General features: G+C 40.6%; 1 protein-coding gene across 2 annotated transcripts in view; it reads right to left on the bottom strand.

Annotated features, from left to right (window-relative positions):
* The window catches only part of dhrs7 (dehydrogenase/reductase (SDR family) member 7), a 52,826-nt gene extending 30,103 nt beyond the window's left edge, over positions 1–22,723 (bottom strand). For both annotated transcript variants that reach the window (XM_043698466.1, XM_043698467.1), the window contains exons 1-5: positions 22,635–22,723; positions 22,238–22,305; positions 21,686–21,813; positions 18,593–18,745; positions 13,094–13,200 (exon numbers count right to left, since the gene is read on the bottom strand). In XM_043698466.1, coding sequence (XP_043554401.1) covers positions 13,094–13,200; positions 18,593–18,745; positions 21,686–21,813; positions 22,238–22,248 — 399 coding nt within the window. In that variant the 5' untranslated portion in view covers positions 22,249–22,305; positions 22,635–22,723. The remainder of the gene's footprint in view (positions 1–13,093; positions 13,201–18,592; positions 18,746–21,685; positions 21,814–22,237; positions 22,306–22,634) is intronic.
* Between the last annotated feature and the right edge of the window lie 1,435 nt (positions 22,724–24,158).

Below are 24,158 nucleotides of genomic sequence, written 5' to 3'. Positions count from 1 at the left end.
GTGGTACCTCACAAACTTTATTAAGTTCTTTGAGAAGGTGACCCAACAGGTAGATTTGGGAAAAGCATTTGGTGTGGTGTATAGGGATTTCAGTAAGGCATTTGATAAGGTTCCCCACGGTAGGCTATTGCACAAAATATGGAAGCATGGGATTGAGGGTGATTTAGTGGTTTCGATCAGAAATTGGCTAGCTGAAAGAAGTGGTTGAAGGGAAATAGTCGTCCTGGAGTTCAGTTACTTCTGGGATCTGTTTTGGGTCCACTGTTGTTTGTCATTTATATGAATGACCTGGATGAGGGCATAGAAGGATGGGTTAGTAAATTTGTGGATGACACAAAGATCGGTAGAGTTATGGATAGTGACGAAGGATGTTACAGAGGGACATAGATAAGTTACAGAGCTGGCCTGACAGGTGACAAATGGAGTTCAATGCGGAAAAATGTGAGGTGATTCACTTTGGAAGGAGTAACAGGAATGCAGAATGCTGGACTAATGATAAGATTCTTGGTAGTGTAGATGAGCAGAGAGATCTCCGTGTCCATGTGCCTAGATCCAAGAAAGTTGCCCCCGAGATTGACAGGGTTGTTAAGAAGGCATATGGTGTGTTAGCTTTTGTTGATAGAGGAATTGAGTTTCGGAATCATGAGGTCATGCTGCAGCTGTACAAAACTCTGATGCGGCCACATTTGAAGTACTGCATGCAGTTCTGGTCACCGCATTATAGGAAGGATATGGAAGCCTTGGAAAGGGTTCATAGGAGATTTAGTCGGATGTTGCCTGGTATGGAGGGAAGGTCTTACGAGGAGACGTTGAGGGACTTGAGACTGTTTTCGTTAGACAGAAGGTTGAGAGGTGACTTAATTGAGATATATAAGATAATCAAAGGTTAGATAGGTTGGACAGTGAGAGTCTTTTTCCTCGGATGGTGATGGCTAGCACGAGGGGAAAAAGTTTTAAATTGCAGGGTGATAGATATAAGACACATGTCAGAGGTAGTTTCTTTACTTGGAGAGTAGTAGGGGTGTGGAATGCACTGCCTGCAATAGTGCTAGGTTCACCAACGTTAAGGGCATTTAAATGGTCATTGGACGGTCATATGACCGAGATTGGAATCGTGTAGGTTAGATGTGCTTCAGAGTGGTACTACAGGTTGGCGCAACATCAAGGGTAGAAGGGCCTGTACTGCGCTGGAATGTTCTATGTTACTGCTCTGCAGAGTGAGGAATGAAATCCAGATGATATGGATTTGGTGTGCCTCAAGATATATTAAAAAAGGAAGAAGTCCTTGAGGAGTGGGATAGGTTAGTAAGCTATCGGTCTCAGAAGCATAGAGCGCAGTTGAAAGATTTGTTACTGCAATATAAAGACATATGTAAGAATCAGATGGGAAGGACTAATGCTATTGTACATGAAGTAGATGTAGGGAATACTGCTCCAATAAAACAACACCTCTACTTGTTTAATCCTTTCAAAGCCAGACAGGTCCACATGGAAATGGAGGCCATGCTTGAAGAAGTTCACTGATCATCTTAGTTCCCAAACCGGACAGGACTCAAAGATTCTGTGTGGATTATTGGAAGGTCAACGCCGTTACAAAATCAGACTCATATCCAATCCATAGATTGGAGTACTGTATCAAGAAAGTCGAACAAGCCAGTTACATCAAGTTGGACTTAATGCATGGTTACTAGCGTGGTTAATGTGTGGTTACTGAGACGATGAAAGAAATTTCTGCGTTTGTAACCCCAAATGGGCTATATCAGTTTAAAGTAACGCCCTTTGGAATGAAGAATGCATCCGCCACATTCCAAAGACTCATGAACAGAGTTGTGGCTGGGTTAACAAACTGTGCAGTCTACTTGGACAATGTAGTGATCCTTACGAAGTCCTGGAAAGATCACATGGTAAAGTTGCCAGAATTCTTTGAATGACTATGAGAAGCAAAACTGGTAATAAAATTAAACAAAACTGAATTCGTGAAAGCAGAGGTGACATTTTTGGGACATAACATCAGTCATGGAAGGTTGACCCCACGGTATGCAAAGACAAAGGCCATCGAGGAATTTCCATGACCAACCTCAAAGAAAGAGGTGCTTTGATTCTTAGGACTCAGCGGATTCTATCAGAAGTTTGTTGCAAACTTCAGCGGATTCTATCAGAAGTTTGTTGCAAACTTCAGCACCATTAACCAATTTACTTAAGAAGAACACAAAGTTTCAGTGGATAGAACCATGCAAAAGAGGCATTCGACCATTTGAAATCAATATTAACCACCAACCAGTTTTAGCTACACGAAACCTTTCAAAATCTTTTAAAGTAGCCATTGATGCTAATGACATTGGATTTGGAACTGTACTCCGACAGGAAGATGAGGTTGGGATTGAACTGCCAATTGGTAACTTTTCGAAGAAGATCAACATCCACCAGAGGAAATAGTCCACAATTGAAAAGGAACCATTGAGTTTGGTACTGGCCTTACAACATTTTAATGTGTATGTCATGAAGAATGTGTCGGAGATGTTTGTGTACACGGATCACAATCTACTTACATTCTTAGAAGGCTTTAAAGACAAGAATATGAGACTATTTCATTGGAGTCTTATGTTACAGACTTTTACTTTAAAAATAATACACATTGGGGGTTGTAAGAATGTAATTGCAGATGCGTTATCGCGAATTGAACTGATAAAGTTTAGATGAGATTTGCATTTATTTAATGTTTTATATGTATGTATGTGTAGGTTTATGGGAAGAAGTTAAGGTGAACTCATATTGAAGTTATCTGTATGTTAGGGTAATGTGTTTTAAAAAGAAATTGAAAAAAAAGCCATCTTTTCATTATGATGATTCCGTTTTCCTTAAGGGATGAGGTGGTATGAAGATGTGGATGTACTATACCTTTAAGAGAGTTACAAGCAACAGAACTACCTGACAGAACAAAGTGCTCTGAAAAAATGGGCGGCATGGTGGCACAGTGGTTAGCACTGCTGCCTCACAGCACCAGAGACCCGGGTTCAATTCCCGCCTCAGGCGACTGACTGTGTGGAGTTTGCACGTTCTCCCCGTGTCTGTGTGGGTTTCCTTCGGGTGCTCCGGTTTCCTCCCACAGTCCAAAGATGTGCAGGTTAGGTGAATTGGCCATGCTAAATTGCCTGTCGTGTTAGGTAAGAGGTAAATGTAGGGGTATGGTGGGTTGCGCTTTGGCGGGGCAATGTGGACTTGTTGGGCCAAAGGGCCTGTTTCCACACTAAGTAATCTAATCATGTAAGTAATCTAATCTAATATATAATGTAACATTTGGTCGAAAAACTCGATTAGTTGGTTGCCTGGAGATGACAAAACAATTAAGAATTAGGCCGTTCAGTTTCAGTTATACCCTGAAAAATACCAAACTCCAATCCAGTTTGAATTTAGTATATTGACAATCTTAAAAGCTAATGCCGATGTTTTGGGGGTATAAGACTGGAGAACATTGAATAGTTGAAAGGAGAACTACCAAGCCACCAACACATAAGAACACTGCCCGAAAAATAGCTCTCCCAAAGGTACCTTTATCGATCAGTAACCTGTGAAGCAGAATCCCCAAGAAGAAGAAAAGAAGACTGAAATACAGAGAAGAACCCAAAAGCTGCCTGGTTTTGAGATAAGAAGTTTTGTTTTGTAAATCGTAATTGGGAGTTTTATTGGATTAGTATTGTGGACGGGAAAGGTAAACGATAGCTTAGTGGAAGGAGTTGTAAATAGTTGTTAGTTAATTATTCTCTGTTATACTTTAAGAGATAAAGTTGTTAATTTTTACTTTAACTAGTTCTTGGCCTATCGAATTTTCATAGATTATTACACACAATAAATCGTTTCTGTGTTGCTGGGTTAAATTTAGCAGGAAGGTTTACCCTGTGTGTTAAAACCCAATTCAGGCCTCCAGTCCGAAAAGCAAACATTAAAAAAGTTAGTTGAACATTGGAAATTCAGAAGGTTCCTCCAAGAAGCCATGTGGGACCATTTGAATTTTCCTAACACAGAGAGACCTGGATTTTAAGACAATGGGATTAGCTGCAGGGAAGCAAAAACTCGGCAGAGTGCAATACCAACTGTTGAATGTAGAATGTTGCAAGAGTGGCCATGGAAGTCAATGTGTTGGACTGGGGAACTCCAGTGCCACAGGTGTAAGCAAGCGGGCCACATTGCCCGAAATTGTTAGGTACAACTCAAGCAAGAGAAGTGGTGTCTCAAAGGAGGCAGTTCAGAAAACAAGACATAAGGTACATGTTGCCAACCAAGGAGTGAACCTGGAGTCAGCTACAACTGAAGGAGAAACAGAAAGCCAGGCCCAGAGTCAGAGTTTTGGTTAAATATCCTGTTGGTACAGAGCGAAGCTAATCACTTCTGAGACCTTCCCAATTTGGAAGCGAAGACAGTAAAGACGGAAGTGGATACTGTTGCAGCGGTGTCTCTGATTCCCAAATTAACAAAAAAAGAAAAAGTTAAAGGCAATGCCATTGAAGCCCACTAATATTACACTACAGACACAGAGGAAACAAGTGGTGCCACTGAAAGGCTATGTACTGGTAAAATCACAGCTAAAGGGACCAGTGTGCCAAATTGCCTTAGTACATAGTAAAGGTGACTCCCCTGCATTATGTGGACGCTCTTGGTTACAGAAATTAAAGTTAAATTGGGGTGTAGTTGGTTGACTGGCAAACTCAAAACGATTTGGCAAGAGATTTTGTACATACATAAAAGACATCTGCAAGGGAATCCTGGGGTAATGAAAGGAGAAGAATTTAAAATTCAGTAGAAGCGGAAGGCTCGTCCAGGGAGTGTGAAGTTGCGATTGGTACCACATACCAACTGGCCAAAAAAGTGGACACAGACGTAGAACAGCTAGTGAACCTGGGAGCACTGGAACCAGTAACCAGTGAATGGACCACTCCAATCTTCTTAGTTTTAAAAACTGATGATGCAGTGAGGATTGTAGTGGACTTGAAGGTCACAGTCAACTCAGCGCTCTATGTAGATCAATACACACTTCTACTCATTAAGGACGTGTTCAGTGGACTGGCTGGGGAAAGGGAATTCTTAAAAATGGTTCTGCTGCAAACCTAATTGCAGATGGGAGTCACAAAGGATTCCCAGCTGCTGCTGACAATAGTGACAGATAGGGAACTATTCCACTATAAGGGGCTTCCTTTTGGCATCAAGTCCATGCTAGATCTATTCTAGAAAGACATGGAACCAAATTATGTGTGATTTGCCAAATGTCCACCGTTAGCTGGACAATATTTTGGTTACTGGATCCTCCAAATAGGAGTATTCGAAAAACCAAGAAGGTTTTAAGAGCATGGCTTACAAGTGAAAAAGAAGAGAATTTTTTTTTAAAAAAGAAAGGAAGATCCCCAGAGAGTACCTGTGCTAAGTAAATCGATGACAAGGGATTACACGAGGTGCCCCAGATATGGGCGTTATCACAAAGGCCCTAAATCAGATACTGTCTCAAGAGAGATCATTCTTGAGACTTATCAATTATGATGGCAAATTTGTGTCTGATCTGCTAAATCCCTGCAATGATTGCTGGAAAAGGGTAGCCATGGAAAAGGCCCATTGCATTCACATTGAGGTCACTAGTCACTATTGAAAGTGGAGGAGAAGTATACCAAGTGGAAAAAGAAGAATTGGGCACTGTGCTCAGTGTTAAAAGTTTGCATGTCTGGCAGGCACTTAGTGCTGCTGATAGACCATAAGCTGCTAACCTTCATTATTGGCCTGCACACAAGATTACTGTCAATAACGACAGCACAATTTCAGAGATGGGCACTGGCTTAGTCAGCCAAATCATATTAAATCAAATACCAACAGTCGGAGAAACACGGCAATGCAATGTTTTGTCAATGTTACCATTCCTGGGAAATAAGGATGTTTCCAACTGGAACCAGAAAATTATATACCTTTCCCAGGAAGGCAAGGTATCAATGCAAAACTTATCTCTCCCCAGTTAAGAGGAAATAAGTGCACCAAGGGAACCCCGGTGTGGTGTGAAAGAAAGAAACAACCACAATCTACTTTTGGTGACCAAAGATAGACTCCCAGATTGAGAAGAAAGCAAGTTGATGTGAATTCTGAGCATTCGTAAGGAAGGCATCGCTGTTGTCACCCCTTTACCCATGGGAATGGCCTCAATAATCATGGTAGCTGATTCATGTCAATATCATGGGACCGGTAGAGGGATGGATGTTAATAATGGTCATGGATGCCCACTCCAAGTAGCCAGAAGTGGCAGTAATGATGTCAGTTATCGGTTGGAGCAATAAAAGATGAACCTAGATGAAATGTTTACCAGATTCAGGAACCCTGAACAAGTTATGAGTGACGATCGTCCACAGTTTGTGGTGCAAGAATTCAAGGATTACCTGGAAAATCACGAAGTCAGATATGTGAGATCAGCTTTGTATAACCCTGTGACAAACAGCCAGGTGCAGAGATATTTTCAAATCTTGAAGCAGGCCTTAAAGCCCTCAAGTTTCTCAGCATGTACAGGAACACACCACACAATGATGACCCAGTGCTCACCAGTGTCCTTACTGTTCAGCCACCAACTTAGAACCATGTTTGTGGTTGGAAGAAATCAGAGAGGTGGTCGAGTGAAATCAAGACAGACAGACTGCTGGAAGGGCAGGAACATCATGGTCAAAGGTACTCCAAAGAGGAGAGATTGCAATGGCATGGAATTGGATGGGAAAAACTGATCCCATCTGTGGTTGGCTCAAACAGGTTCATTGACATATACAGTACAGACTTGGGATGAACTGGGCTGGTGGAGATATGCAGAGCAGCTGGTTGCCACACCTCACCAACTATGTTTGGGGGTGGAAGCGGTAGGAAAAGAGAGAGCGAGAGCAAGAACAAGAAGGTGTCCCTCAGAATACCAAGCCAGACCAAATGGGATCGGTTGTGTTGACCAAGTCAAGTGTCTCCGACCCCAGGTTGGATGTATCCAGGGAGGTGACAACAGTCAGAGAGGGACAAAACTGCAGAACGATAGGAGCTTCTGAAGCCCAGGAGATTATGCTATAAAAAAAGGCTGAGATGAGGAGACGGTCTTCGAGAAATAGCCATTCCCTTGAGAGAATGATCATGTCATATATATTATGGAAGGATCACTTTCCACCTCCCCCCCCCCTCACCGCCACAATTTGTTTTGTAAATAACTGATATATTAAGAGAAATATTAAAGGGTACTGGCATTATGTATGTAGTTGGGTGTATTTTACCCTGTAGAGTAGGTCAGATGGAACAAGGGGAAGCAGTCTAAACCCAACTGTGGAGCTGAGAGGATGCATAATCAAGTATTCCCTGTTCAAGATTTCTCTTCGTCTATCTTGAGTTCTAACATAGAACATTACAGCATAGTACAGGCCCTTCGGCCCTTGATATTGCGCCGACCTGAAACTAACCTGAAGCCATCTAACCTACACTATTCCATTTTCATCCATACGTTTATCCAATGACCATTTAACTGCCCTTAAAGTTAGAGAGTTATTGTTGCAGGCAGGCCATTTCATGCCTCTACTATTCTCTGAGTAAAGAAACTACCTCTATCATCTGTCCTATATCTATCACCCCTCAATTTAAAGCTGTGTCCCCTTGTGCTAGCCATCACCATCTGAGGAAAAAGCATCTCACTGCCCACCCTATCTAACCCTCTGATTTTCTTATATGTCTCAACTAAGTCACCTCTTAACCTTCTTCTCTCTAACAAAAACAGCCTCAAGTTCGTCAGCCTTTCCTCATAAGACTTTCCCTCCATACCAGGCAACATCCTAGTAAACCTTCTCTGAACAGTTTCCGAAGCTTCCACATCCTTCCTGTAACGCAGTGACTAAAACTTTATGCAATAATCCAAGTGCAGCCGCATCAGAGTTTTATACAGCTGCAGCATGACCTCCTGATTCCGAAATTCAATCCCTCTACCAATAAAAGCTAACACACTGTGTGCCTTCTTAACATCCTTATCAACCTGGGTGGCAACTTTTATGGGTCTATGCACATGGACACCGTGATCTTTCTGTTCATCTACACTACCAAGAATCTTACCTTAGCCCAGTACTCTTTATTCCTATTGCTCCTTCCAAAGTGAATGAATCACCTCACACTTATCCGCTTTAAACACCATTTGCCACCTCTCAGGCCAGCTCTGCAGCTTATCCCTCTGTAACCCATAACATCCTTTGGCACTATCTACAACTCTACCAACCTTAGTGTCACCTGAAAATTTACTAACCCATCCTTCCACGCCCTCATCCAGGTGATTTATAAAAATGACAAACAGCAGTGGCCCCAAAACAGATCCTTGCAGTATACCACCATTCTATTTATGGTTCTCGAGCGCCACGAGCTATATTTTTGCTTCCTTTTTTAGCTCATAATTTGCAAGGTTTTTTTTTGAACAGGTTAAACTGAAGCCCAGGATCTAAGTCCAGCACAAAAGATTTTCATCACAGATAAACCACAAGTTCACTGGTTGGTGATAGCTATTAATTTGACTATTACTTTCAGACTGAAGATAAATAGAGGAAATATTTACAGGCTACAAACCAGAGGACCAGTATGAAACTTGTAAAAATTAAATTAAGAACTAAGTAATTAAAACAAAGATTCTGGTCCAGCACTGTGTTGTACCTGCATGATGTGGGTTCTGGAGGATCCCATTGTGGTTCATAGTGATCACATCTATAGGAGGTGTTGATTGCTCAAGGAATTCCGGCTCAGAGCTGATGAGCTAGCATTTGAATTTCAAACAATGCGACACAAACAAGCGGCAGATTCAAACCACTATAAATGCCGGAGGAAACATCACAGAAGCACTTCACAGGAGGCTGCCAAGCACTGAGGATGTCACCTAGACAGGAGACGAAACATCTGCAACACAAATTCCCAGCTCAGCAACAGAACCACAACAACGAGCACCTGAGCTACAAATCTTCTCACAAACTTTGAACACCCACGGGCGAGGAACGCTAAGACAAGCCAGGAAATGGGAATCCTGTGCCAACCGCCTTAGCACCACATACAAACAACTCCGGTTCCTGCAAAGCAGCAGATTCAAACCACTATAAATGCCGGAAGAAACATCACAGAAGCGCTTCACAGGAGGCTCCCAAGCACTGAGGATGTCACCTAGACAGGAGACGAAACGTCTGCAACACAAATTCCCAGCTCGGTGAACAGAACCATAACAACGAGCACCCAAGCTACAAATCTTCTCACAATCTTTGAACACATCAGGGAGGAAAGGAGTTACTTGGGCACTATATCAGGATACAGTCACACCCCTTAGATTAACCATCTTGTACATGATCAGTGGTATGTTTACTAGTGAGACTGGTAAAGGAATGCAGGAGATAGAGGGATATCTAATAGTTTGAGACACTTGTTCCATGTGTGGATGAGAGTGGGGACTGTAGAGAGGATGAGCAAACTGACCATGCCACCATGGTACAGGATGCCATTCAAAGAGAAATGAAATTGTAATTGCGGATAATACAGTCAGGGGAATAGACACTCTCTGACCAGGATTGAGAATTCCTAAAGCTCTGTTGCCTGCATGGTGCCTGGATTCAGGATATCTCATCTGGACTGCAAAGGAACTTCGAGTGGGAAGGGAAGACCCAGTTGTCATGGTCCATGTAGGTGCCATGATATAGGTAGGAAGAGAAAAGAAGTTCTGCTGGGAATATGAGCAGCTAGGGGCTAAATTTAAAAAAAAGAACAAAAAGACAATCTCCAGATTACTACCTGAGCCACAAATAATTTGGCACAAGGTCAACAAGATTAAAGAGCTAAACATGTGGTTCAAAGAGTTTGAATTCATGGGACACTGGCAAAATATCGAGGAAGCAGGACACTGTTCCAATGGGACATGCTGTGTACATCTGTGCGTGTGTGTGAGAGAGAAAAATGGAAGCAGAGAGGGGATGCTCAGAGGTAAAGTGGGTGCAGTACGTAAATGAAACAAGGCAAATGAGATTTTAATATGCACTAAATTTGGCAGGTCTGAGGTTATGGGTATCACAGAGATGTGACTGCAAGGGCATCAGGGCCAGGAACTAAATATTCAAGGATATATGTCCTATTTGAAAGGACAGGCAGATGGGCAGAGGGGGGCAAGGATGCCTTTTTAGTAAGAAACAACATTTTTGCTATCAATTTCATATTTTGTTTCTCTAATATTTTTGAGTCTAACACTTCTTGCTATCAATTTAATAGTGACAGTCAGAATTTGTGTGGTGTGGGTAGAGTTGAGGAACCACAAAGAGAAAAAAAAGACCTTGAGGGGAGCTGTGTACAGACCTCCTAGCAGTCGTAAGGATGTGCGGCAGAAAATAAATCAGGAGCAAGGAAAGACACTATTACAATGATTATGGGGTACTTCTATATGCAGGTCGACTGGGGATGAATCAAGTTGGCAACTGATTTCAAGGAAAGGAATTTATGGAAGGTCTACAAGACAGTTGTTTTCGAGCAGCTTGTAGTATAGACCACTACAGTACAGGCAACTCTGGATTGGTGATGCGTAATGAATCATACCTGTTTGGGGAGTTTAAGGTGAAGGACCCCTATGGTTGAAGTGACCATGACAGAATTCACACTACAATTTGAGAGGGAGGAACTGGAATCAGATATAATGGTATTACAATTCAGTAAAATATAACTGCAAAGACCTGAGGGAGGAGATGGCCAGAATTGACTGGAAGGAAAGCCTAGCAGGCAAGATAACGCAATAACAATGGAAGGGGTTTCTGGGGGCAATTTGGGAGATACAGCAGAAATTCATCCCAAGAAAGAAAAAACATATTTAGGATATATCAAGGCAACCACAAGGGAAGTCAGGGACTGCATGAAAGCAAAATAAAAGGCATACAATGTGGTGAAGATTAGTGGGAAAACCTGAGGATTAAGAAACCTTTAAAAAGCAGCAGAGGATAACAGAGAAAAAAAGCGGGGACGGGGAGATACGTGAAGGATGAAAGAAGGGTGCCACGGTGGTTAGCACTGCTGCCTCACAGTGCCAGAAACCTGGGTTCAATTCCCACCTCAGGCGACTCTCTGTGTGGAGTTTGCACAGGTTAGGTGAATTGGCCATGCTAAATTGCCCGTAGTGTTAGGTGAAGGGGTAAATGTAGGGGAATGGGTCTGGGTGGTTTGCGCTTCAGCGAGTGGGTGTGGACTTGTTGGGCCGAAGGCCTGTTTCCACACTGTAAGTAATCTAATCCAGAAAAAGATGAAATAAGAGAGTAAGCTAGCTTGTAATATAAAATATTGCTTGAGTTGTTTTAAATATCTAAAAATGTTAAGACAGAGGCAAGACTGGACATTGGACCACTAGAAAATAAGGCTGGAGAAGTGGTAATGGGGAACAAAGAAATGGTGGAGAAATTGAATTGGTACTTTCCATCAATCTTCATGGTGGATGAAAACAGAAGCATGCCAGAACTTAAAAAAAGTCAGAGGCATAAGTGAGTGTAGTGGCCATCAGTAAGGAGAAAGTGTTGGGGAAGCTGAAAATGTCAGAAGGTTGCTAAATCATTGCAGAATTCTGAAAGAGATAGCAGAGGACTTTGTGGAATCTCTCAGGAATCACAAGAGTCAGGGAGGGTCCAAGAGGACTGGAAAGTGGTTAATGTAACATCCCTGTTTAAGAGGGGAGGCAGGCAGAAGACTTGTCAAAGGTTGGATACTATAGGCTTGACCTAGATTGTTGATAAGAAGTTAATCTATTATTCAGGAGGAGATTGTGGAGTACTTGGAAGTACATGGTAAAACAGAGACATATTTGGCAAGGGGAGGTCATGTCTGCTGGAGGTAATGAGTAAGTTAGATGAGAGTTGAACCAGTCAGTGTGGTCTATTTGGATTTCCAGGAAACCTTTTGACAAGGTGCCACACAGGAGGCTGCTAAGTAAGACAATAGCCCATGGTGTAAGGGACAAGGTTCTGGCATGAAGTGGATAGCAGCCAAAGAGTAGTGGAGTTTCACACGGATCTGTGTTGGGACAACAACTATTCACTTTATGAATTAACAATCTGGACAAAGTAACTAAGAGTATTATTGCTAAGTTTGCAGATGACAAGATAGGTGGAGAGACAGGTAGTGCTGGGGGAGTAGCGAGGCTGCAGAAAGACTTGGGCAGACTAGGAGAGTGGACAAAGAATATCACATTGGTAAGTGTGGGGTTATGCACTTTGGTAGGAAGAAGATAGATTATTTACTAAACAAGGAAAGGCTTCAGAAATCTGAAGCACAAAGAGCCTTGAAGCCCCACTACAGAATTCTCTTATGATTAACATGCATTCAGTTGACATTTAGGAAAGCAAATGAAATATTAGCATTTAGTTCAAGAGGGCCAGAATACAAGAGCAGAAATATGCTGCTTAGCTGTTTATGTCTCTGGTCAGATGCATTTGGAATATTGAGAGTAGTTTTAGGCCCAGTATCTATGGAAAGATGGCCTTGGAGATCCAGAAATTGTTTCCAAGAATGATGCTGGGGATAAAGGGTTTATCATGAGTACTGTCTGAGGATTCTCGATCTGTACTCAGTTTAAAAAGGATTTTTTTGGGGTGTCAAGGGTGGACAGGGTGAGAGAAGAAACAGACAGGGAGAGACATAGAGACAATAGAGAGGGAGAGGGAAGAGATTTTTATTAAACCTACAGAAAGGTCTGGATTGAGTGAAAGTGGGTAAGAGTTTTTCACTAGTCGAGGAGACTGGGACCTGAGGGCATAGCCACAGAATGAAGGGACAACCCTTTAGAACTGAGCGGAGGAGGAATTTCTTCAGTCAGAGGGTAGTGAGCCTATGGAACTCACTTGCCAGTGAAGGTTATGGAGGTGAAGACACTGAGTCTGTTCAAGACAGAGATAGATAGGTTCTTGATTGTTAGGGGGATTGAGGGTTACACGGAGAAGGTGGGAAAGTGGGATAGAGAAACATATCCGTCACAACAAATAACAAAACAAACTTGATAGGCCAAATTGCCTACTTCTACTTCTGTCTTATGGTCTTATAATAAATGGAAAATCATGAGGAAACGTACTTTACCAAAGTACTGGATAACACTTTTTGTCGCATCCTTGTGGGAACTGCTTACATTCAGGTCAAGTAGCAGAACAAGAATGTCCTTTACTCGTAGCTTGCTATGATCTACAAAACAAGTCATATTCACTGAGTGAATACTAAAACAAATGAATATTTTATGCTAAATCATTTCATTCTTTTGGTTTTCATTTTTAAAGCCTTGCCTAAAATATAGCTATTAATAAATAGTTAAACTAAAAATCATACCATGATTAAAATTTGAAACATAACAAATTTGAACTTGAAACTTGAGACACAAAACACTCTACCCCATTTTAAAGTCTTATCCGGAGAGTTAGCAGGTAATCGTTTTGAATATTTTGCATTTCTGCAGTGAAATTATTTTTCCTGTCATACCTTGGGATGTCAGAACCTAGGACACCCAGACAGTGTTGAAATAATTCCACAAAATCTAGTATCCCATCACCAAGTCATCCTTTCTTTTTTCACACATGCATAGTACATGACATTAATCCAGCCAGCTCAGAGCTGGCTCCTAGAGTGAACAGAACTCCTGAGATTCTGGTCAGCCAGGACTCCCTGACTGGTCCAGATTAACAGCCCCAAATAGGGAACTTTGGATTCTATGAGGTCCATCTGGCTGACCTCGTTCCAATCACTATGAGTGCATGCATGCAAATCCTCTGAAAGCAGCAGGACAGGCGAGTTGGTAAAGAGTAGGCCATGGAGTTTAATTTAGATAAATGTGAGGTCATACGTAAGGCAAACCAGGGCAGGACATTTACAGTTAATGGTAGGCCCCTGGGGAGTGTTGTCGAACAAAGAGACCTAGGGGTGCTGATATATAGTTTCTCAAAAGTGGAGTTGCAGATAAACAGGGCAATGAAGACGGCATTTGGCAAGCTTGCCTTCATTGGTCAGAACATTGAATATATGAGTTAGGATACTAAACTTTTCTAAAACTGGGTTTTAGAGAGCTATGAGAAATAAGCTGGAGTAAAAGAAAGTGACTAATTAGGCAACACTGACAGGCACAATAGTCAAATAGGTTTTTCTCTTTGTCTCATTCAAAATTTGCAGGATTGCCATGAAACAAGTCTAAATTTGGAAAGTTCAAAGGGTAGAACATTGAACAGTACTGTTGATGATTGACACAAAAGCCAAATAAGAGAGTCCATATTCATGGTAAAATATACAACATGATAGCAGTTTCCAAAGGTCAGCCAACTTGATAATATTTAAGTCCTTACTGACAACAATATCCACGTGAAATCATTTTTAACATTCCTGTAGAGCATTTATATTTAAATATTTTCTTAATTTACAAAGTAAAACTGTACATTTTAAAAAATGTCCTTTGCAAAGCACAGATCAAGAAGAGGGTGGTGTACCTAAGAGGGCAATTCCAATCTAAAATCTTCAGTCTTAGTGATGTTTGATTAATTTATGATACTTGGAATATTCCCCTACTAGATGAAGAATTTCTAAGATCTAAATATTTGGAGGATCTTACAGTAAAATATTGGAAATGGAAACAAAAAGTAAAAATATAACAAAATGAAAGTGCTCCAACAGTGTATAGTGTTTCATTTATACTCCTTGCAAAAGCTCACATACCAGTCGACCATAGTTTTTGTGACACTGGTTAATTGTTCCATTGAGTGCAGCACTGGAATGTGGTATCTCAGAAGTTTGTACCCTCTTACAACTTCTTTTTGGTGATCTTGTTCACACTTGAAAGGTGAATTTAACCCTTTAGTAAATTTTAGAAACCCTAGTCTTTTGGCACATACTGACAAATACCAAACAACCTATAATTTCGTCCCCTACCCCTTCCCTTTCAGTCCCGCCTATTGGCTCTTGGCAAACATCCAAGTAGGCCAAATAATGGGGCCCGCATTCTGAGGCAGAAGCAGGATCACAAACTCTCACCACGGGCTTAGTCACCAAAAGCCATTGTTTATTAATTCTTTCCAAGCTCCATATAGCATAATCAATTATATAAGTCATTCTGATTGACCAAACCAAGTATGACACTGATTAGTTTAAGCACTGCATGATTCATCGCTAATTAGCTCTTCAGGGTGATGGACACTGACCAAAGTCACTACCCACTAAGGTCTGACTGGCTGACATTGTCACTGAGGAGTCCATTCTCTTCATCAGGTGTGTTATTAGTTTGCTAAAATAACTATTCTTTGCTCAAAAACTAAAGCAGAAATTGCTGGAAAAACGTCAGCAAGTCTGACTGCACATGTGGAGAGAAAGCAGATTTATTTCAGGTCCAGTGACCCTTCAAAGCTAATCTGAAGATTTGGACACTAAGATTTAACTCTGCTTTCTCTTTACAGATGTTGCCAGATCAGCAGTTTTTCCAGCAATTTTTTTTTGTTTCTGACTTCTAGCATTACAGTTTTTAAGAAAAAATAAATATTCTTTGCTTCTTTGTTAAAGGAAAAGGGAAGCTTATGTAATCTGGACTCAATGATGTCGATGTCTTGAACTCATGTCTTAATCCCAGCACTTAATTGATAAAGTTCCTGCAAAAAATCAGATACTTCATCATTAACAGTTTGTTTTTCTCTGGATTGATTATGTTGCATGAAATCTTAAAAACAGTTTAACGTTTCTTATACCTTGCCCAAAACATGAAGCACATTAATTTCTACAATTTATAATAAGGTTGATTACATCAATTCTAAAAGAAAAGAGTTACATTTAATCAATTAACAGATTATAACTCATTGATCAGAACTGACAAGCTCGAAAGTTTATCATCTCTTATTTGACAATGGAAGTCTGGATTTGAAACAAAACAAACATTCTCAGTCTTACAGCTGCAATTCTAAATTCCCAATATTTTTATCTTGCATTTGCAAGCTCTATGTTGGCTTAAGACCTTAACCCGATCCCACAGTTCTCAGTTGCAAGGGATTCCAAAGACTCATATTCTTCAAGAAATTCGTCCTCATCTCAGTCTTAAATTGGCACTCCTTAATTATGAGATGATATCCTCTTGTCTTAGAATCTCCCATGGATCCTCTCAGCATTTATACTGTCAAGCCCTTTAATAATCCTACTTGTTTCAATGAAGTGGAGGAGCCGGTGTTGGACGAAGGTGAACAAAGTTAAAAATCATACTACACTAGGTTATAGTCCAGCAGGTTTCTTTGAAAGCACTATCTTTCAGAGCGCTGCTCCTCATCAGGTATCTGATGAAGGAGCAGCGCTCCTAAAGCTAGTGCTTCCAAATAAACGTGCTGGATTATCATCTTTGTTGTGTGATTTTTAACTTTGTTTCAATGAAATTTGCTCTCATTCTTCTAAATTTTAATAACTATTGCTCAAAAGACAATCCCTCCCATATTGGGGATCAACCTCGGTGAACATTCTCCAAACGGCCGCCAATGAAATGATATATTTTCTGAACAAGGGGACACATACTGTTCACGGGACACCGGTATCTCACCAGCAACTTGTACGGTTGCAGTAAAACCCAATTTTTCATACTCTAACCCCCTTGAAATAAAGCTGAAAATGTGTTGCTGGAAAAGTGCAGCAGGTCAGGCAGCATCCAAAGAGCAGGAGAATTCCATACACGCACCATTCCATATATGAAAAAGTTGTCCCTTAAGTCCCTTTTAAATCTTTCCCCACTCACCCCAAACCTATGCCCTCTAATTTTCTGGACTCCCCCACCCCAGGGAAAAGACCTTGTCTATTTATCCTATCCATGCCCTTCATGATTGTATAAACTTCTATAAGGTCACCCCTCAGCCTCCGACGATCCAGGGAAATAGCCCCAGCCTATTCAGCCTCTCCCTTTAGCTCAAACCCTCCAACTCTGGCAACGTCCTTGTAAATCTTTTCTGAATCCTTTCAAGTTTCACAACATCCCTCCTAAAGCAGGCAGACCAGAATTTCACAAAATATTCCAGAAGCGGCCTAACCAATGTCCTGTGCAGCTACATGACCTCCCAACTCCTTTATAGGAGCGAGATACACAAATTATTCTAAATTCCAGAAACACCAGCTATAGTACATAGTAATGATACAGATGTTTGTCTCCACTCATCTGGAGTATGACCAATACCTGTTGTTTGAAGAATTGCCCTTTTAATTCCAATATCCTAGATTTCAACAGAGAATGATCTGCTTCTTTGTGGGGCTGTTTAACTTTATCTAAGGAACGTCCTGTTCTGGGACGCTCATGACCTGAATTGACTGCCTTTTTGCGACCTACTCAGACTGAAGACTCGATTTTTCCAAGTCCCTCTAATACACACCCATGTTCTGCCAAACTCCAACTTTGTAAAACTTCAGGTCCCCAACCTGGCTCAGTGACCCCAATTCAGATCTTATTGGTCTCATTCGTCTAAGATCCCCACCTGATGTCAAGCCACCCCAAAAGGTAATGGCTAATCTGAGCCACATCAGCCTAGTAAGTGAGATATTAAACCTTTTTTCCCCACTTAGGCCAGACAAGACTCGGGTTGCTTAAAAGTTTATTCACGCATGCATCAGAGATGAATAAATCAAAAAGTGGCATATTGCTGAAAATCTTTATTACAAAACCAAAACTCTTATATTTTTACATATAAGGCTTCCGACCAACTATTTCTACAGATAATTTCCAAAACATTACATTTTTACTTATACAAATATCTATCTTAACAATAATAATAGTCTACATACCATTGTGGTACGCATAACAGCATGATCCAATCATATTCAAACTAATACATATGATTATGTTATTCAATCATATAACCATCTTGTAGTTGAAAGTACATCTAACTGAAAACCTATACTGTCACTTTGACCCCTTTCTCGACTGATGGGTTATCATACGCCATTTATCACTGAGCACAGTGGTGAGCAACACACTGCAGGAAACTCCAATTACATGCAGACTGACAGTGATGATCTCAGCATTGCTGCTAACAAAATCACTGCTGGGAAGTGCACATTACCTATAATACTCATTGGAAGCCATGCAGACAGAGATAATTGGATAAGGGTGATACTGCTCTTTATTTCTTAACAATTGGATCAAGAGGATGGTGACAGCTTTCTTCATGTAAATGACGCCTGGGCATGAAAGATTTAAGGAGAAACTGAGGACTGCAGATGCTGGAGATCAGAATTGAAATCTATGGCGCTGGAAAAGCATAGCAGGTCAGGCAGCATCTGAGGAGCAGGAGAGTCGACGTGTCGGGCATAAGCCCTTCATCAGGAACTGATGAATAGAGGAAAAATGAAAAAAAAAGTCTAGCGTTTCAACTGAGGCAAAGAAAGATAATTTCAGGCAGTTCACAAGAAGAAACTTTACTTACATCCGTTACAAACGCTGATAGTGCTAAAATTATTTCACAACTCTTCAACTCTGTTTCAATCTCCAAGGATAGTGAACAGCACAACTAATTAATTTCCTTTAGTTACATACTAAATTTACTTTTCCAGTAATCTATACGATCATTAAAAATATTTTACTTACCAAGGCAGTTTTGTTTAACTCGTTCCAGTTCAGCAACTCTCCTAGCAGATAGCACCAAAAAAGCTCCTAATTTTGCTAGTTGATATGCCAGCTCCTCTCCAATTCCAGAAGAGGCCCCCGTTATCCATACCACTTTCTTGTAGAGTTTGTCTTCTATTGAATATTAAATACCTAGCTTGTAAATGTTATTCCTTGACTATCAAAAATACCTTTACAAACTATTAATTTCCATTCATGAATAAGTTGAGTCTTAATGATAGCAGAAATATTTCAAATAAAGACCCCTAGATCTTGCATTTTTGTTGATGTAAAACAAATGCTCAAGATTGGAAAATTGTGTAGGCATCTACCACAACAGATCTCTGCATACCTAAGATGAGCTTCTTAGAGGAGTGCAGCTCCAATCAAGAAGCTCAACACTATCCAGAAAAAAAAGCTGTGTGGTCAATTGACACACCACCCATTTACATTTACTTCCTTCATCAATGTATAATGGCAATAACGTGTGCCATCTCCAAGATGCACTGCAATAACTCACCAAGGCTCCTTCTGCAGCACCTTCCAAATCCACCTCCATGCAATAGTATCCCACTACCTTGATGCAATGTGTCACATTTACATAAATATAAACAATCATTTATTTGAGAATTTGGATTTTGAACTAGTGGCACATGGGGTTTGGTCTGCATATACAAGAGTAGTGTAATGAACAACTTGTCAGTACTTTGGGAGCTATGAAGATTTAAAAGCCAATGTAAAAGGGGTGATAATGGTAATTTGTTTGCATAGGGACAGTTTTACAAGCAGACAAAGTAAAATAGTAGAGGTGCATGAGCTTGTTTTCAGTTTGGAAATGTAAGGGATTTGTTTTTGGCTTAAGGGGTAAACTCATTGCTGGGGAAGTTTTTGTTTTCAGTTCACAGATATCTTGAAGGAAGTTACATGTAAGAAACACACACAAACCTGAAAAAGGAAGATGGTTTAGAATTGTTAAGAAATGGTTTAGGAGAAAGTGAGGTCTGCAGATGCTGGAGATCAAAGTTGAAACTTTATTGCTGGAACAGCACAGACATGTAAGAAACACACACAAACCTGAAAAAGGAAGATGGTTTAGAATTGTTAAGAAATGGTTTACTTCACTGTTAAAAAAAATCAGTGTGGAAGTTCCAGATCAAAAGTCTTTGGTTAAATCCTGAAATGGTTACTTGAAGTCAAGTAAGTTAGTTGTGGAACTAACCAAGGAAAAGAAATTGCTAAATTGGGAATTGAAAAGAAACAGCCATGTTAAAAGCTATAGATGTCATTAGCACAAAATGAGATTTTCTACCATACTGAGATAGAAGGGATTGTATTTTTGTGTAATTCAAAATCTTTCAAATTGTGTTATATGTAAATAGCTTGGTCAACCTTTCTTTTACAAACTTCTGTTTGTTTGTTAAAACCAGATCTACATTATTGCAGGCTTATGTGTCAGTGAAAGACCATCTTAACTTATTTTTAAAAAATCTATCAAGCCAGATTTCAGTTTGAAATGTGACTAGCCAATAATAGCATTAACTAGGATTTGGGACTCTTGTGGGATTTGAATACACTGGATGAATTATTCTGAAAAAAGATCACTAGATCCAAAATATTAACTCTGCTTTCTCTCCACATTTGCTGCCAGTCTTGCGAAGCTTATCCAGCAATTTCTGTCTTTGTTTCAGAGTTTCAGCATCTGCAGTTCTTTCGATTTTTATTTACCAACATGTAGACTGAGCTGGAGAGATTCAGCCCAAGAAAGAGACGAGATAGCCTGGGGTGGTTTTCCTTAGAATAGCGAATGAAGAATAGAATATAATATAATATAGGGAGACTTAAGAGAGATTTACAAAGCTATGAGGGACAACATGGGGATGGTTAACCTCATGTACCCTTAGTAGAAGGGTCAGCAACCAGGAGACATAGCCTTAAGGTAAGGAGCTGCAGGTTTATACAGGAAACTCTGCCTAAAAAGAGTGGTAGGAACACTCAAGGCATTTTAGTGGTATTTAGTTAAGCACGTGAAACATCATAGCATACAAGGCTACAGGCCAAGTGCTAGAAAATGGATTAGAATAGATAGGTGCTTGATGACTGGCAAACTTTAGCCGATAACTTAGCCATGGGCCATAATAAACTTGACAGTAATTGTTAGTGGACTATTTGATTGAAAGCAGAGAGTTGGGCACAATGACAATATAAGTATTGAGTACAGGAGTTGGGAGGTCATGTTGCAGCTGTACAGGACATTGGTTAGGCCACTTTTGGAATATTGCATGCAATTCTGGTCTCCTTCCTATCTGAAAGATGTTGTGAAAGGGTTCAGAAAAGATTTACAAGGATGTTGCCAGGGTTGGAGGATTTGAGCTATAGGGAGAGGCTGAACAGGCTGGGGCTTTTTTCCCTGGTATATGAATAGGAAGGGTTTGGAGGGATATGGGCTGGGTGCTGGCAGGTGGGACTACATTGGGCTGGGATATCTGGTCGGCATGGATGGGTTGGACCGAAGGGTCTGTTTCCATGCTGTACATCTCTATGACTCTATGACGCTATAAATGCCAAGATTGTGAATGACATGAAAATTGATGTTAATGTTATGAATTGCCAGATGAACTTGATTTTTCTTCACAGATTGTGCCTTATATGGGTTGAAACTATGGAGAGTTACTGCAGTTACTAGATTTCCCTCCAGATGGTATCAGGAACGTTCCTGGATTTTCAAACTACTTAATCCAGGATAACGGAGTTCATTGTAAAATTCCTAATGCTATTAAGCTGAAATTTGCCAATTAATATAAACCACGTATTAGATTTGGATGTTTTCATTATGTCACTTGAACATCAAAGAATATGGGGAAATGATAGAAGTTTACAGAATTATGACGGGCATGGTTACTTAGAGTTTTTTTTCAGGCTGGGGACATAGTTTAAGGTAGAAAGTTTAATTTGTCAATAAAGGTAGAGTTCAGTGAAATCTGAAGTGAGTTTGTATTGGTGCAATGATTAATTTTTACAACATTATTTGAAGTAGATTAATTACTGAACATAGAAGTAAAATTACAATCTCTGTACCTGGCTTGTTTCCAAAACATTCACACCATAACAATGTCAAATCTCCATCAGCTCTCAAGAACCGAATAAACTGCACGATCACGTAAATCACTAGACAGTAATACAGTAATGATAAGAGATCCATTGTCCTAGTGTTTGATAAAATAAAGAAAAGCCATGTGAATTGAACTAATCAAAACGTAACATGTAAACTTAATTCCCATTTCTTCACTAGTGACCTATAAAGCATAAACACGCCTCAGCAAATTAAGTTTAAGCCAGAAGTCAAAACATATTATGTATTATACATATTTTGCTCTGTTCGGATTGCTATTTGTGAATTATAATTACGCTTGCGACAACATTCTTAAATTGAATATCAAGTTTTCCAATGTTAATATTGAGTTACGTGGTTTACTAACTTTATCCAATCGTTTCCAAATTGGCGCTTTTAAAATGCAGTAAACCGTGTAATGAATTTGTACAATCGTTTTCTATACGAATGTGCCAATTCAACAGAAAAAAAACCTGAAGTACGACAACGCTAGAAATTTCAAATAAAGAACAACTTACGCTGAGATCATACATTCAACTTATCAGAAGGTCCCTCGGCGCTTCACGGCAACGTCAACGAACAAAATCTGACAGCAAGGCAGAAAACAAGATGTTAAAATACCTATCCAAACGTTTAGCTTGTCAGGAGGGTGTTGAAAGTAGGTGGGGTTTAGAGCAAGCGCACGAAAGTTTAAGAATCCAATGCGGTAAGGTCACCAATATCATAGGCAGATTGGAAGCTAATCAAACTAATTTTATCGACCGAGTTGTTATCTAATTTTTATGAAGCTTTCGTCTCAGTAAGAAAGTCGCCTTTGCATTTTTCTCAGTCGTGAAATTCCGAAACTCAGGCTGTCGGTCTTTGTCTACCTGAGAGTAAACAATTTTTAATATCTGAGCCTCAGGAATGACCCACCTTCAGTTCGATCAACATTACATCCGGGACCTGATCCACCGGTTCCAGCCCGCGAAATTCAAACCTTGCGGGAAGCTCGAGGCTGCGATGATGACAGCACGTGCCCGTTCGACCCATCCTGCAGGGTCTAATCTCTGCCGGGGAGGGGAACGTGCAAACCCTGTACCAACCCCCTGAAGCGCTTTCTGTCTCCGTCACACCGTCCGGCATATAATCAGCATTCCAAATGCCAAACATTCGCTACGGCGAAAACATAATTTCTCTCGTCGTGATCTTGCCAATCGCACCACAAACACGGTGGCGTTACTTTCACATTCCATATCGTTAAAAATCACACGACACCAGGTTAGAGTCCAACAGGTTTATTTGGAAGCACTAGCTTTCGAAAAGCTGCTTCTTCATCAGGTGGTTGTGGAGCGGGACCATAAGACAGAATTTATCGCAAAGGTTACAATGTCACGCGGCTGAAACATATTAAACAAACTTAGATTGTTTTTCAGGTTTTTCGTCTTTTAGAATTGTTTTGCTAGTTTCAGTTCCTTAATATGTAAATCCAAGAACTCCCTTTTTGTTAGAAACCCTGAAGTTATTTTGAGAATCTGACTTAAAACGTGACTTGAGAATGTACAGACCTCTCAGTTGAAGAGCATTTCAGTGACAGTCTCGCCTTTACCATGGCCATGGAGAGAGATAGGAACAGATAGTATGTGAACGTATTTAATTGAAGGAGAGGAAATTACACTGCTATTAAACAGGAGCTGTGGAGTATAAACTGGGAACAATTGTTTTACGGGGAATGCACAACACAAATGTGGAGGCTATTTAAGGAGCACTTACTGTGAGTGTTGGATAACTGTCTCACTGAAACAGGCAAGGATGTAAGGTAAAGGAGGCCTGGAATAACAAGAGAAGAGGAGCTTCTCGTCAAGAGGAAGAAGGAGGCTTACTTAAGGTTGAGGAAGCAAGGATCTGACTAGCTTTAGAGGATTACAGGGTAGATAGGAAAGAACTCAAAAATGGACTGAGGAGAGGTAGGAGGGGTCATGAGAAAGCCTTGGCAGGAAGGATGAGGGAAAACTCAAAACCATTCTACACTTATGTGAGGAATAAGAGAATGATCACAGAGAGAGTAGGGCCAAGCAGGGACAATGGAGAGAACTTGTGCATGGAGTCTGAAGAGGTAAGGGACACCCTAAATGAGTTTTTTGCTTCAGTATTCAATAGAGAGAGAGGGACCTTGTTGATAGTGAGAACACCATGGACCAGGTTAATAGGCTTGAACAGATATTGAGGAAGTGGATGTGCTGGAAATCCTGGGAAGCATCATGACATAAAAGTCCCCAGGGTCGGACCAGATATATCTAAGGTTACTATGGGAAACAAGGAATGAGATTGCTGCGCCTCTGACAATGATCTTTGCACCCTCACTCTACACGGCAGCAGTATCAAAAGAGTGGAGGGAGGCGAATATTGTCCCTCTGTTCAAGAAAGGGAATAGGGAAATCCCTGGGAATTACAGACCAG

Source organism: Chiloscyllium plagiosum, chromosome 10, assembly GCF_004010195.1.
Source record: "Chiloscyllium plagiosum isolate BGI_BamShark_2017 chromosome 10, ASM401019v2, whole genome shotgun sequence".
Classification (NCBI taxonomy): Eukaryota; Metazoa; Chordata; class Chondrichthyes; order Orectolobiformes; family Hemiscylliidae; genus Chiloscyllium; species Chiloscyllium plagiosum.
This window is presented reverse-complemented; position numbering and strand designations above follow the sequence as displayed.